At 40.0% G+C, this 12,080-nt stretch overlaps 1 protein-coding gene across 3 annotated transcripts in view; it reads left to right on the forward strand.

The window, feature by feature from the left end:
* LOC109953320 (histone acetyltransferase KAT7-like) overlaps positions 1 to 11,761 on the forward strand; it is a 15,859-nt gene extending 4,098 nt beyond the window's left edge. The window contains exons 4-15 of one of the 3 annotated variants that reach the window (XM_020588769.1): positions 1,213 to 1,497; positions 1,619 to 1,701; positions 2,047 to 2,133; positions 3,388 to 3,486; positions 3,594 to 3,683; positions 4,679 to 4,870; positions 6,270 to 6,359; positions 6,989 to 7,129; positions 7,902 to 7,995; positions 8,257 to 8,403; positions 10,985 to 11,091; positions 11,255 to 11,761. In XM_020588769.1, coding sequence (XP_020444425.1) covers positions 1,213 to 1,497; positions 1,619 to 1,701; positions 2,047 to 2,133; positions 3,388 to 3,486; positions 3,594 to 3,683; positions 4,679 to 4,870; positions 6,270 to 6,359; positions 6,989 to 7,129; positions 7,902 to 7,995; positions 8,257 to 8,403; positions 10,985 to 11,091; positions 11,255 to 11,353 — 1,514 coding nt within the window. In that variant the 3' untranslated portion in view covers positions 11,354 to 11,761. Of the gene's footprint in view, positions 1 to 1,212; positions 1,498 to 1,618; positions 1,702 to 2,046; positions 2,134 to 3,387; positions 3,487 to 3,593; positions 3,705 to 4,678; positions 4,871 to 6,269; positions 6,360 to 6,988; positions 7,130 to 7,901; positions 7,996 to 8,256; positions 8,404 to 10,984; positions 11,092 to 11,254 lie in introns of all 3 variants that reach the window. The other 2 variants (XM_020588766.1, XM_020588767.1) reach the window with 2 other exon arrangements.
* The last annotated feature ends 319 nt before the right edge of the window (positions 11,762 to 12,080 follow it).

A 12,080-nucleotide genomic window follows, 5' to 3' on the forward strand; every position in this document is an offset into this window, starting at 1 on the left:
GAGGGAGAGGACAAAAGGGAGAGTCAAAGAAAAGCGTGATAAGTAAATAACAGAGTTGAAAATGAAGCTGGGAGGGCAGAGGAAACAAGGAATGACGAAGATTTGATTCAGAGGAAGGAGAGGCGGAAGGACGCCTATCTTGGTGTTTCATTCATTTGTTGTGGTGCTGCTCAGCTAATGTCATCAGGTCTGTCTGAAACCACAGTGTGTTCCTGATTATGAAGAAGATAGATATGTCTCAGTTCATATCCTGGTCTTGTATTTTGTCACTAGAATGAGTGAATGAATAAGATTATGGAGACAAGGACCTGTTAGCTGACTACAGACACTGAAACAAGGTGATGACCTGTATGCATTAAAGCAGATATATCTGCACTTAACATTGACTCATATCATGAAACAAAATTAAGCATGATACAGAGTTAACCATGATTATTATTACCACAGTTTTATTATGTATTATGTTTAATTTTGTTTCACACACATGGTTTATTTCACAATACAAAATGGAAAACTAAAGTTGAAATTGGAGCTCAAAGTTTGGTAGTTAAGTATAATGTAAAATCTGACAAAATGATAATTAAAAATAGAAGGCAGTGTATTTAAACAGCAATATATATAAACTAAGCAACCTACATTTTGTTGTTTGAAAGACAACAAATTACAGAACAAAAAATGTATATCATTCCAAATTTCATGATAATTAAAAAACTGAAAAATATTATGCCATTTTATTTGTGCTCATCTAAACTAAACAGCAGTCATGTGTGTAAGGGTAAATGATGGTGTAATACAATCATATTACAGTGCTGAAATTCAGCATATCTTAATTTTCCAGTTTTGCTCTTTTTTTTTGCTATTTTAATGAAGTCTTATTAATAATTAGCTATCTGTCATTACTCAAATAATCAAGCTGATGTGGCTCTGTGAGGGTTTTTGCTGATGTGTTATGTCTTTCAAAATGCACAGGGACAGAAAACAGCACTGAATCCATGTGTTTGCCTCTAGATGAGCAGGAAAAGTCATACAAACAACAGAAACTGAGCCGTTCCTTTAAACTCACTGGGATGCATATTAGTGTATTCAATGTATGTGCAGCTGTTCACTTGTCATTTTCAGTTAAAGAGGTTCATTCAATGTTGTGCTGTATGTTTATACCCAACAATCTGCACACATTTCTTCCTCTCATTCTTTTTGTTGTGATTAACTCAGCAGATCTGAAGCAGGGGCCAGACCGGGATGAGACCCCTCCTCGCACCCCAACAGGCAACGCCCCTTCCTCAGAGTCAGATATCGAGGTTTCGAGCCCCAGCAATGACCTCGTGTCTTCTAGCAACAATACTGTGGTTTCACAGGAGGAGGATGAGAGATTGGCCAAAGAGCTGTCACTCAAAGAGGCCGCCGCCCACGACTTGTCCCACCGACCCAAACGACGACGCTTCCACGAGAGTTACAACTTCAACATGAAGTGTCCCACTCCTGGGTGCAACTCACTGGGTGAGGGCACAAACACTGCAGTGCTTTTCATTGGATTAGCTGTCCTGCTCTTATTGACGGACTCTGAGCTTTCTGTCTGTCTCTGTCTTGCTGGCACTCTCTTCTTTACTGTTTCTCTCAGGTCATCTAACAGGGAGACACGAGAGACATTTTTCCATATCAGGATGTCCTCTCTACCACAACCTTTCTGCTGATGAATGCAAGGTACAAACACAGATTTATCAAAAGGGATTCCAGGTTAAGGAATCAGTTTGAAATCATAAGGCTGTGTGCTACTTTTACTTAGTTCCTGGCAACAATCTTCCACATTGAAGTAGTTCTTTTATCTACCTTTTAGCTAATGTAATATTACTCATTAGTGAAACTAGGATTGCATTTTGCCTACATCTCTGCCTTCAATCTAGAACCAAATGTCCAGTGGATGAAAGTGAAGGAAACCAGCAGAGTCAAATTGAAATTGTCACTCTGCAAAGCCTCCAGGAACATGGAGGTGGTTGCTATAATGTGTCTTCTACCAGGCTGGTTGAGACAGTGTTGATGTTTTTTCAGGGCAAGGCTTCGACGCGTGACAAACAAACCGAGGAAAGGACGCTGTCACACCGTCACGAGGAGAGCAGACACTCCACAAGAAGCCAGGTAATGTGCAAACACATAAGTTCATCAGAAAAGCGTAACACACAGTGGTGCATGCTAACAGTAAAACCAGGCAGATAAATGTACACATCTACTGTCTTTCTGTGGGGTGTTTCTCTTTATCTACGGAACTCAGCAAGTGAATTCAGGTGGAGGCTGTGACCCTTCCTTGACTTCACCTGTCCAGTTCACTTCATTGTGAACTTAAGGTGTGTTTGTGTATGTGGCTGTGTGTATGACGGTTAGGCTTAAAGCTGTAACATGTCAGGTCAGAGATCAGACTGTGTTTCCTCAGTCTAGCAGGGCCACAGGTAGCGAGATGACGGGCTGCTGTAGGTTGAGTACCAGTAACTGTGGCATGATTCTTCCTCTGATGTAATTAATTAGTGTACTTCATTTGACAGTGGTAATGCACATTGATCAACAGAGTAAAGGCTCTAAATGAGTCAGTTTTTCTGTTGTAGCTGCCCAGATGTTTAAAAAAATGACTAAAACAGAATAAAATGACTTATTTTATAAATACACTACTGCATTGAAATTATACATCAGAAATATTCAAAAATTGTTTGCACCTTGTTTGATAATATATGAAATAAGGTTCAGATGATCTTTCATAACGCTCTTTGTGTTCATTGAGTTTCTAACAAATCGAAAATTATTCAAAACAATCCCAGCTCTTTTGTTTATATTTTCACATGGAAATAAATACAGATTAATATTGACCCAGATACTTAAACTCAGACACGACATGCCTTGATAACATTATATCTGATAGCAACGGTTTTGAGCCACCAAATTTTAACTTAAGTTAACAATGGTCCAGTTTGCATTCACATCGCTGTTTGTGTACGATGTGCATGGATCATTTTATGACCTGCATATGGGTGGAATATCTACAGACAGAAGGCAAATCATTTGTAAACAGGCTAATAAACATGGTCCGTATATAGACTCCTGTGGGACGCCAGTGCAGGTTTTAAAAGTGGTGGGTTTATGAATATGAACCTTCACATTTTGTGTACAGTTTTCAATTTCATCAAGCAGTGAAAAAATATAAATTTTAGTGTTAATGGAAGTTAATATCACCCAGCAGGGCATTATTTTCTTTCTTTATTTTTATCAGACATTTAAATTGAAGGTAGTGATTTATTTGTTTATTTACTGGGTTCTACTGCTGTCACTTCTCAAAAGAGAAATTGATGAAAATGCAAGTGCAAAATCTTCTGTGTTGAAGTGTTTGTCTGTGCGTGGTCTCAGGCCCCGACAGAACGTCAGCTGCGCTACAAGGAGAAGGTGACGGAGCTCCGAAGGAAGAGGAACTCTGGTCTCAATAAGGAACAGAAGGAAAAGTACATGGTGAGTGGGTGAGAAGTGCATGTGTTTGTGTGAATCACATGAGAAAATGCATTTAGAGTATTTTGAAAGTCTCTTATTTCCTTCTCTGATGCCACCTCAACTGCCAGGAACACCGTCAAAGCCACGGGACGAGCCGGGAGCCTCTGCTGGAGAACATCACCAGTGACTACGACCTCGAGCTGTTCAGGAAAGCGCAGGCACGTGCTTCGGAGGACCTTGTAAGAGAGAAAACTCATCACCATCTCCCTCCCTTACTCCTGTCTCCTTCCCTTTCCTTTTTGTCCTCCCTTTTGTGGCTTACTCCTCTTCTTCTCTGTTTCAGTCCGCAAACCCTCCTCTGCAGCTGCAGGAGGCAGCTGAGATATTTTTGGTAGTTTGGACAATCAATCCCTGTTACTCTGTATTTGTTTTTTCTTACATTGTGAGCCATTCAAATGGCAATGCATTTTCAACCAGGCTTCCTTTAAATGATCACATACCCTAGATAGTTTTTGTTTTGTTTTTGTCTGCATGTTTTAGCTTGTTAAGTACAAATAGCATAAATTTATCCACTGCCTCAAATTGCCCTAAGCAAACAGAACATTTAGATTTATTACAGGTTTGTCAAGCAGCTACTGGTTTGTATTTCACTACAAAAAACACAAGGCCAAAAAACTTAGGATTGGCAGTTTGTCAAATTTTCAACAGTTTATTTGTCAAAGTTCTTACAATTGCTTAAATTGTTGATATCATTTAACTCTTAAATTCAGTTCAGAAATTTTGAAAATACTATAGTATGAAAACTTATTTTCACAGACATCTAGGTTTTGTCATGATTTTGTCGTAACTTTAATGGCAAAATTTCTCTGAAAAGGTTTCAATAATCATTGCAAACGAATATTTTCTGAAATTAGTTTCAAACCTTCATATTAAGCCTTTTCCTATGTGTTCCTCATCCTAATTTTTCTTCCTCTACATCTTTTTTTCTTTATTTTTTTTCACATTATTATACTTTCTCTGACTAGTTACCTCCACTGAGGTTTACATAAATCTGATTTTTGACTTGCCTAATCCTCTTCCCTAAGTAATTGAGATCTCTTTCTCTTTGTCCTCTCTCCCCTCTGATTTTTTGCCTGCCCTCTCTTGTCACCCTCTTCATACCTTTTTACTTCCTTTCCCCGATTCTCCGTCCCTCCTGTCCTGGCCGTTACAGGAGAAGCTCCGTCTGGCCGGCCAAGTGTCGGAAGGCAGCAACATGATAAAGACCATTGTGTTTGGTCGCTACGAGCTTGACACCTGGTACCACTCTCCATACCCCGAGGAGTACGCCCGCCTAGGGAGGCTCTACATGTGCGAGTTCTGCCTTAAGTATATGAAGAGCCAGACCATTCTGCGCAGGCACATGGTGAGGCAACCTTTTCAATGTTTAGATCTGAAGGTCCTCAAAAAGTTAAAGAATGGCTGTTTCTGAAATCGCTCACCATTTACTATATAGAGCTCTACAGTTACACTTCATCATTTTATTTGTGTTTGAATTCTAAGTGGGGAAACATTTTCTTTATATAGTGTTTCAAAAATTTCCACAGTGGATTAAAAAACGTCTCCACGGCATCTGCACTGTTCACACGTCAGTGTGTCACCTTTTATAGATGCAAAAGGTACCACTGAGCAATACTAGGTCTGTAAGCAGTGCTGCAAGATGAAATCAAAATTTACTCAAATTGTCAATTTATACCACTGGTATTTAGTATCTTCACTAATAGTGCCTGTTGTATAGGGAGAATTGAATGTATCCACTAGAGTAAATGCTGCAATAAAAATACATGGCCCATTTCTTCATACATATTTACCTATTTATTTAGTGAGCTAGAGAATGAGTAAATGCAGGTGAATGTGATGAATTGTGTAGTTTTTAATGCAGGTCTCTCATTTATTTCTCCCGACAAGTTCAGCTTTTCTTTCCGAAATTGCACACTGCACTTTCGCTGTCTCAGTCAAGAAAATTAATGAATCATTTTGCTGGTGTTTGTTGGTTTACTCACAGCATAACTCCAAAAAGCAATTAATAAACTTTGATTAAACCTTTTGGAGAGATAGGATACAGCCCATGGAACTGCCCATCTGCTTTTAGTACTAATCTGGATCATTTCCATCCAGGAATTTTTTTAAGGGATTCCTCACCATTGTGAGATAGGGCCAGTATCACTGTTTTTGCTTCCATACATACTGCCTTCAATGCTTGGACAAAAATCCAAATAAGATCTTCCACACACCAAAGTCTGACCTAGATCCAATTAATATCCCACTTGTGGTGATCCAGAATGTTCCAGTTTATAGGGCTCACAGAAAACTCACTACTGTGAGTTAACGAGTTTGATGTATCTTCAGCAGTCGCTGCACTAGATCCTGACGACAACCGCCATTACCGAAATATCGCTTTCTTGAGTAACTTTCAAACTAATAATGATATTAATATGATTTCAAATGCTAGCAGTAGGTTTTCATTGTCAAGGAATCACATTATCATGGGGTCAAACGATCATGGAAATACTCATGGGAACAGTGATCTGCCTTGGTGGAGGTTTGCAGGGCTTTTCACCAAACCAGTGCTCTGCTGACCCCAATGGTTTGGAAGTGGGAACAGTGAAACAGATGTTTGACCACAACAGCATGTGACGTACACAGTGGCAGTGTTTGCTGTGAAGTATTTCAAAGAAATCATCAATAAGAATGATACATTGGGATTAATTTGTATATAAACTGACCTCTGCTGCCGCTTTCTCATGTTTTTCTGTTACATAAAGGCCAAATGTGTTTGGAAGCATCCTCCAGGGGATGAGATCTACAGGAAGGGGAACATTTCTGTATTTGAGGTGGATGGAAAGAAGAACAAGGTGAGAAAATGCTGCACAACTTGCTCTGACCTTCCTTCAGAAGTTCTAGGAATCAATGGACTTCATGCAAAAACTCAGTCTGATCCTAAACCTCACCCTCTTCTTCTGTGATGCTCTCTTGGATGAGTGAACCAAGTTGGATTTAGCAGTATGTGACTCTGTAGGGTGCAGTAAGGATGTTCCCCTGACCATTAGGTGGCTGTCTAGTGAGACCTCTCCCAGGAAATACTGAACTGTATAATTTGCAGTGCCAAAATATGATGATATGGTGAGCATAATGTTAGTTATACATTAATCAAGCCTGGACCGTCTGTGAATGTCACTTGAACCTAAGAGAAAATTGCAACTGAGGTCTTTACACGACGGCCTTATGACATCTGAGCTTTTTTAACCAGTTTTGCCTTGAAATGTAAGGCTCCTGAAACTCTTTTGGGAACTGTCTGCGTGAGAGTAACTAGCTGTTTTACACAAAGACAGCTGTTAAAGGGATGGTTACCTACTGTACTCAGCAAGTAATCGAACAGTCTGACAAGAAAACACAACATGGTTCACCTGTTTTATCAGCACAAAATGAACACATCCCAGTAAGCTTCAATACATTCTAATGTCTCCGATGCTCTTCCTCACAGATTTACTGTCAGAACCTGTGTTTGCTGGCGAAACTCTTCCTAGACCACAAGACTCTGTATTACGATGTTGAGCCTTTTCTCTTCTACGTCATGACCGAAGCTGACAACACAGGGTGCCACCTAGTAGGATACTTCTCCAAGGTGACTGGGTAGCCTGTTTTTTCCAATATAGAGTTTTCCAGATATCCCCCCCCAAATTGCTTGCTGATATGAAGTGTATGTCTTATAATGAATTGTTTACAAACATTAGCTTCTTTACCTTAAAATATGTCCTCTTAAGGTGTGTTCACATTACAGCAGAAAACGGGGGGTCTTAGCCTGTGTGTTCTATGCTGGTCAGCACAGAATTTCTCTGGCTCAAAATGACTCTTTCTGAGCTACAATGCTAATGTTGCTAGCAGTAGATCACTATGTTTTAGAAACTCACACTGTTTTTATGCAGTCTTCATAGCGGTGCTTGCATGCTTATATTTTGCAAGTACGTTTTCTGTCTTTATCAGATCTTGATACGGGGATCATTATGTTATTGTACAGTTTAAGAAATTCAGAAATATATGCTACATACTGTAAACTGGGATACTATGAGTATAGGTGAATCCGGGCCGAGATAGAGCACACGTAGGCTAACTAGTTTCACGCCAGTTCAAGCAGTGGTCAACAATGATTGGCTCCGTGGACAAAAGTCAGTGCAACCAAGGTCAAAATTCAGCAGATTTGAACTTTTGGTACACCCCTGCTTCGTGTTGCTCACCACAGATGTCTACGCAGAGACTGCGCAGCACACTACATACACAACAACAGTGAGATGTGCATAAAAAACATTTTTCTGCAGTAATGTGAATACACCATTAGTGCTGATGTCAACCCTGAAAGACATTATCCATAAAACTGTGGATTTATTCTCCTTCTGCAGGAGAAGAACTCTTTCCTGAACTACAATGTTTCCTGCATCCTCACTATGCCACAGTACATGAGGCAGGGCTATGGCAAGATGCTCATAGACTTCAGTGAGTACCCAGTGTGTGTAGTCATCTTTGTTTGTGTGTGTTTTTTGTCTCCTGCATTTTACTACCGTACACAATGGGCAAGGATTTTGCACAGCGTAATAACAGCAGATTTAGGAGGCTGTCTGCTGCGCTTGCTCTTCTGAGAAAAACCCTGCACACACACATGATTTGGTTATTACACTCATTGCTTATTTCCATTTTTGCAGCAGGGGAAGAAAGAAGAGTAAAGCCAACAAAACACCATCTGATTTGTCCTTTCAGGTTACTTGTTGTCCAAGGTAGAGGAGAAGGTGGGTTCACCTGAGCGGCCCTTGTCTGACTTGGGCCTTATCAGCTACCGGAGTTACTGGAAAGAGGTGCTGTTGCGCTACCTGTACAACTTTCAGGGCAAGGAGATCTCCATCAAAGGTCAGAACTGGACCACACTGTCCAAAATTGTGGGAAGAGATGGGAAGGGTGGGTGGTGGTGGGTCAAGATCTTTGAGTCATGATTCCCACTTTCATTTTTTGAAGTGAAAACTAATAGCAGCTCAGTTTGATTATGGTTGCTGACCACATAATTAAAAAGAAGTAGAACCTGTAATATAAACTGTGTATTGTCAGGAAGGAATTTGAAAGCCTGAATAGGTTCATCTATCCATCCATCTATTTTCATCCGCTTATCTGGGCTTGGGCCATCTTGGGGGCACTCCAAGGCATCCCTGGGTTAAATGAGACATACTGTATGATCTCTTCAGTATGTTCTGGGTCTACCCCAGGGCCTCCTGCCAATTGGATGTGCACCAAAAACCTCCAGTGGGAGGCATCCTAATCAGATGCATGACCCATCGTAAGTGACTTATTTCGATGTGAAGGAGCAGTGGCTCTACTACAAGCTCCCTACAGAACATCTCACCCTGTTCTCTAAGGCCCAGTCCAGGTACGCTACAACGCTACAGAGGAAGCTCATTTCAGCTGCTTGTTTTTGCGATTGCATTTGTTTGGTCACTACCCAAAGGTTGGAACATAGATAAATTTGTAAATTGAAAGCTCTGCCTTCCAACTCAGCTCCCTGTTCCCCTCAATGGTCCTATACAACATTTGCATTACTGCAGGCACTGCACCAAACCATCTGTCAATCTCATGCTCTATTCTTGACTCCCTGATGGTCTAGTGGCTAGGATTCAGCACTCTCACCGCTGCGGCCCAGGTTCCCATTTAATGTTTAATCTTGGGTACCTCTAAATTAGCTTTGCACCCATCAACAAGAGGATAGTTCATGAATGCACACAACTCCTGCTGCCAGAGTTGTGTCTAAATCTGTTTTCCCATCGAGATGTGTTTCCCCTGACCTGAATCCTAACATTATCCTAACCACAGCCACTGAGGGGTGCATGGCACCGGTGGATGTCAAACAAGCCCTCATGAACGCAAAACTGTCTGGAGAGTATGACCATTCAATTAAATCCATAAACTATCATGTAAGACTTTTCATTGTTGGAAAAAAAAAAGTCTTGTGAGTGAGACTGCAAGATGTGTATAAACGAGGTTGCCTCTGGATAGAAGTACTGGAACTTCATTTTTTGAGCTTAGGTCACGTCTAAGATGATAAATTACCTGTGTAACATAAGATAAGTCGGAAAACTTTTTTAAGGTTTTATACAAATGTGTAACATAAGATAAGTTGGAAAACTTTTTTAAGGTTTTATACAAAAACAGACCATGCTTTCAGTAGCACTAATTATATATCACTGTATGCACTGTAAAGTTTTTAATAGCTGACTACCACAGCTGACTAAGACACAATATTTCACAAATAACTGATTCACTGCAATTCAGAAACCTTTCTGTCACAATAAATAAAGAGGTAGAGAAAGCACCGAATATTTAAATGTCATTAGTGTCACAACAGTAACTACAACTGTGTGACAAAATGTGAGAAAACATTCAAAATGTCTTCTTACTGCACTCAGTGATTGGACCGCTGTGCCTCTGCCATTATCTGCCAGGCCTATAGAGATTAGTTAACACATGACATTGTACAAAGTGGTTTTTTGTCATCATACAAAAGCCTTTTGATTAGTTCTAACTATACTTTAGCTACATTTTATGGTGTCAAATGGTTTTTCAGTTGCATAGAAACAGCACAAGCTACAACAATGGTGTAGCTGTTTAGCAAAGGCAAATCACAATTCTGCCTGTAATTTGTGAATTATTTATTTTTTTCATTTGTTTAATGTTACTGCGAATATTTAGCGTCATTGAAAAATGATCCGTGCTTGAAGTTTGTAACTGAACACAGTGAGAGTCTTCGCTATCATGAACTCTAACATTGCATTGCATTAACAATATAAACCATTCAAAAAGTCAAACTGGACCACTGTGTAATTTCATGAATATTTTAGAGCTTTATGTTTGTTTTGTAATTGTAGCAACTTGTTGTTTTGTAATGCTAGTTGTTAGTCGTGCTAACGGCCTGGAAGCGGTTTGTTCACTTTGGTCCCAAGTGAAATATTCCCACAACTATGGGGTGGATTGCCATGAAATTTGGTTTTGGACATTCATGTCTCCCATAGGGTGAGTTGTAATATCGTTGTTCATCTTTAACTTTTTTACACCTTGGTTTTTGTGTGGATTAAACAAACAAGATATAACATGTTAATTAGTGAGTGCTAGAGATGCTGGCAGACAGTTGTTAGTCAGACTTTACCCTAAGCCAGTCTCATCAGCTTCTGGCAGTACTCTTACAGTGTGTTCACACATATGGATATAAACTAGTTGGCAGTGTCTAGTCTCTTATCAGTCTGTAGTTCTGGGGTGGTGGTGTGTTGATTATGTAATTTACATACTCGGCTCAAACTGGCTGGTTGACTTCTGACAGGTCTCATTTAGACTGCCGACATTGGCCCAGCTTTTTGAATCTGTATGTGTGAACAGCCCATTAGTCTTCTCAATCAGACAATCCTGTTGCCATCACCTCGAAATTTTTGTCCCGCTCTTGTGTTCACAGAGATCAGTCAGGAGACAGCAGTGAACCCAGTGGATATTGTTAGTACACTGCAGTCCCTCCAGATGCTCAAATACTGGAAGGGAAAGCACCTGGTTTTAAAGAGACAGGTAGGAAACAAGAGGATCATATTTACAAGTCAGAGTTTCCTTCATGCCGGTTACTACAGTATGTATCAGCCTAGTTTTGGTCAAAGTTAATACATTCCAGCATTATTACATGCGTGTAGCTCTTCATTAGAGTACTCAGCTAAGGTGCTTTTTCTACCCGTAGGACCTTATTGATGACTGGAAGGCCAAGGAAACCAAACGTGGTAACGGAAAGACCATTGATCCCACAGCCTTAAAATGGACACCACCTAAAGGGACATAGAGGAGCTTCCTGTCACACTCCCAAACACCACAACACACTCAAACACAGTCAGAGCCTCCTCTATACACTGGCATGCTCACATACCCTGAGCCTCACACATGCACAGAATGCTTTCAGCAGCCACAGCACAGTTAATAAGAGAGTCAGCCATTACTCTGGGTTTAAGTAGTCACTGTTATGGCTTAGGCAGTTAACTCCAGTCCAACAAATATGAAACATGAAGCAGATACAGTATGTTCTTGTATTCAGTTATTTCGGTTGGCATGTGTGGTTGGTTTGTAAGATCTCGTGCTGCCAACTGTAACCAAACGAGGACCTCCTACATTTAACCTTGTACATGGGAACAATGACAAATGTGTATCAGACCTGAACATGAAAAATAATAGTCAATTAATTGGAATGAACAGGTAAAAAAAAAAAGTATTATAACACATTATTATAACAACTACACATGTTCTTGAGCTAAGCTAATTGTAACAAAGGAGTTACGGTTCGGATGTATTTGAAGCAATATGTAATGTATATGAAGAAAAACTAGTCTGCAGCCTAGTGGCCATATTTAGGTCACACATGTAGATGAGTGTATGTCAATAGCTAACACTTATTTAAATCAAAGTGATAAATAATCTGGCCTTTTTACATTTTATTCTTTAGGTTTTCTTTATAGATGTGTTGACTCAGTAACAATGTACGGAGCTCCAAAACTATTCAACATTAAATAAATTAA

This window comes from Monopterus albus, unplaced genomic scaffold (assembly GCF_001952655.1).
Source record: "Monopterus albus unplaced genomic scaffold, M_albus_1.0 scaffold621.1, whole genome shotgun sequence".
Lineage (NCBI taxonomy): Eukaryota > Metazoa > Chordata > Actinopteri > Synbranchiformes > Synbranchidae > Monopterus > Monopterus albus.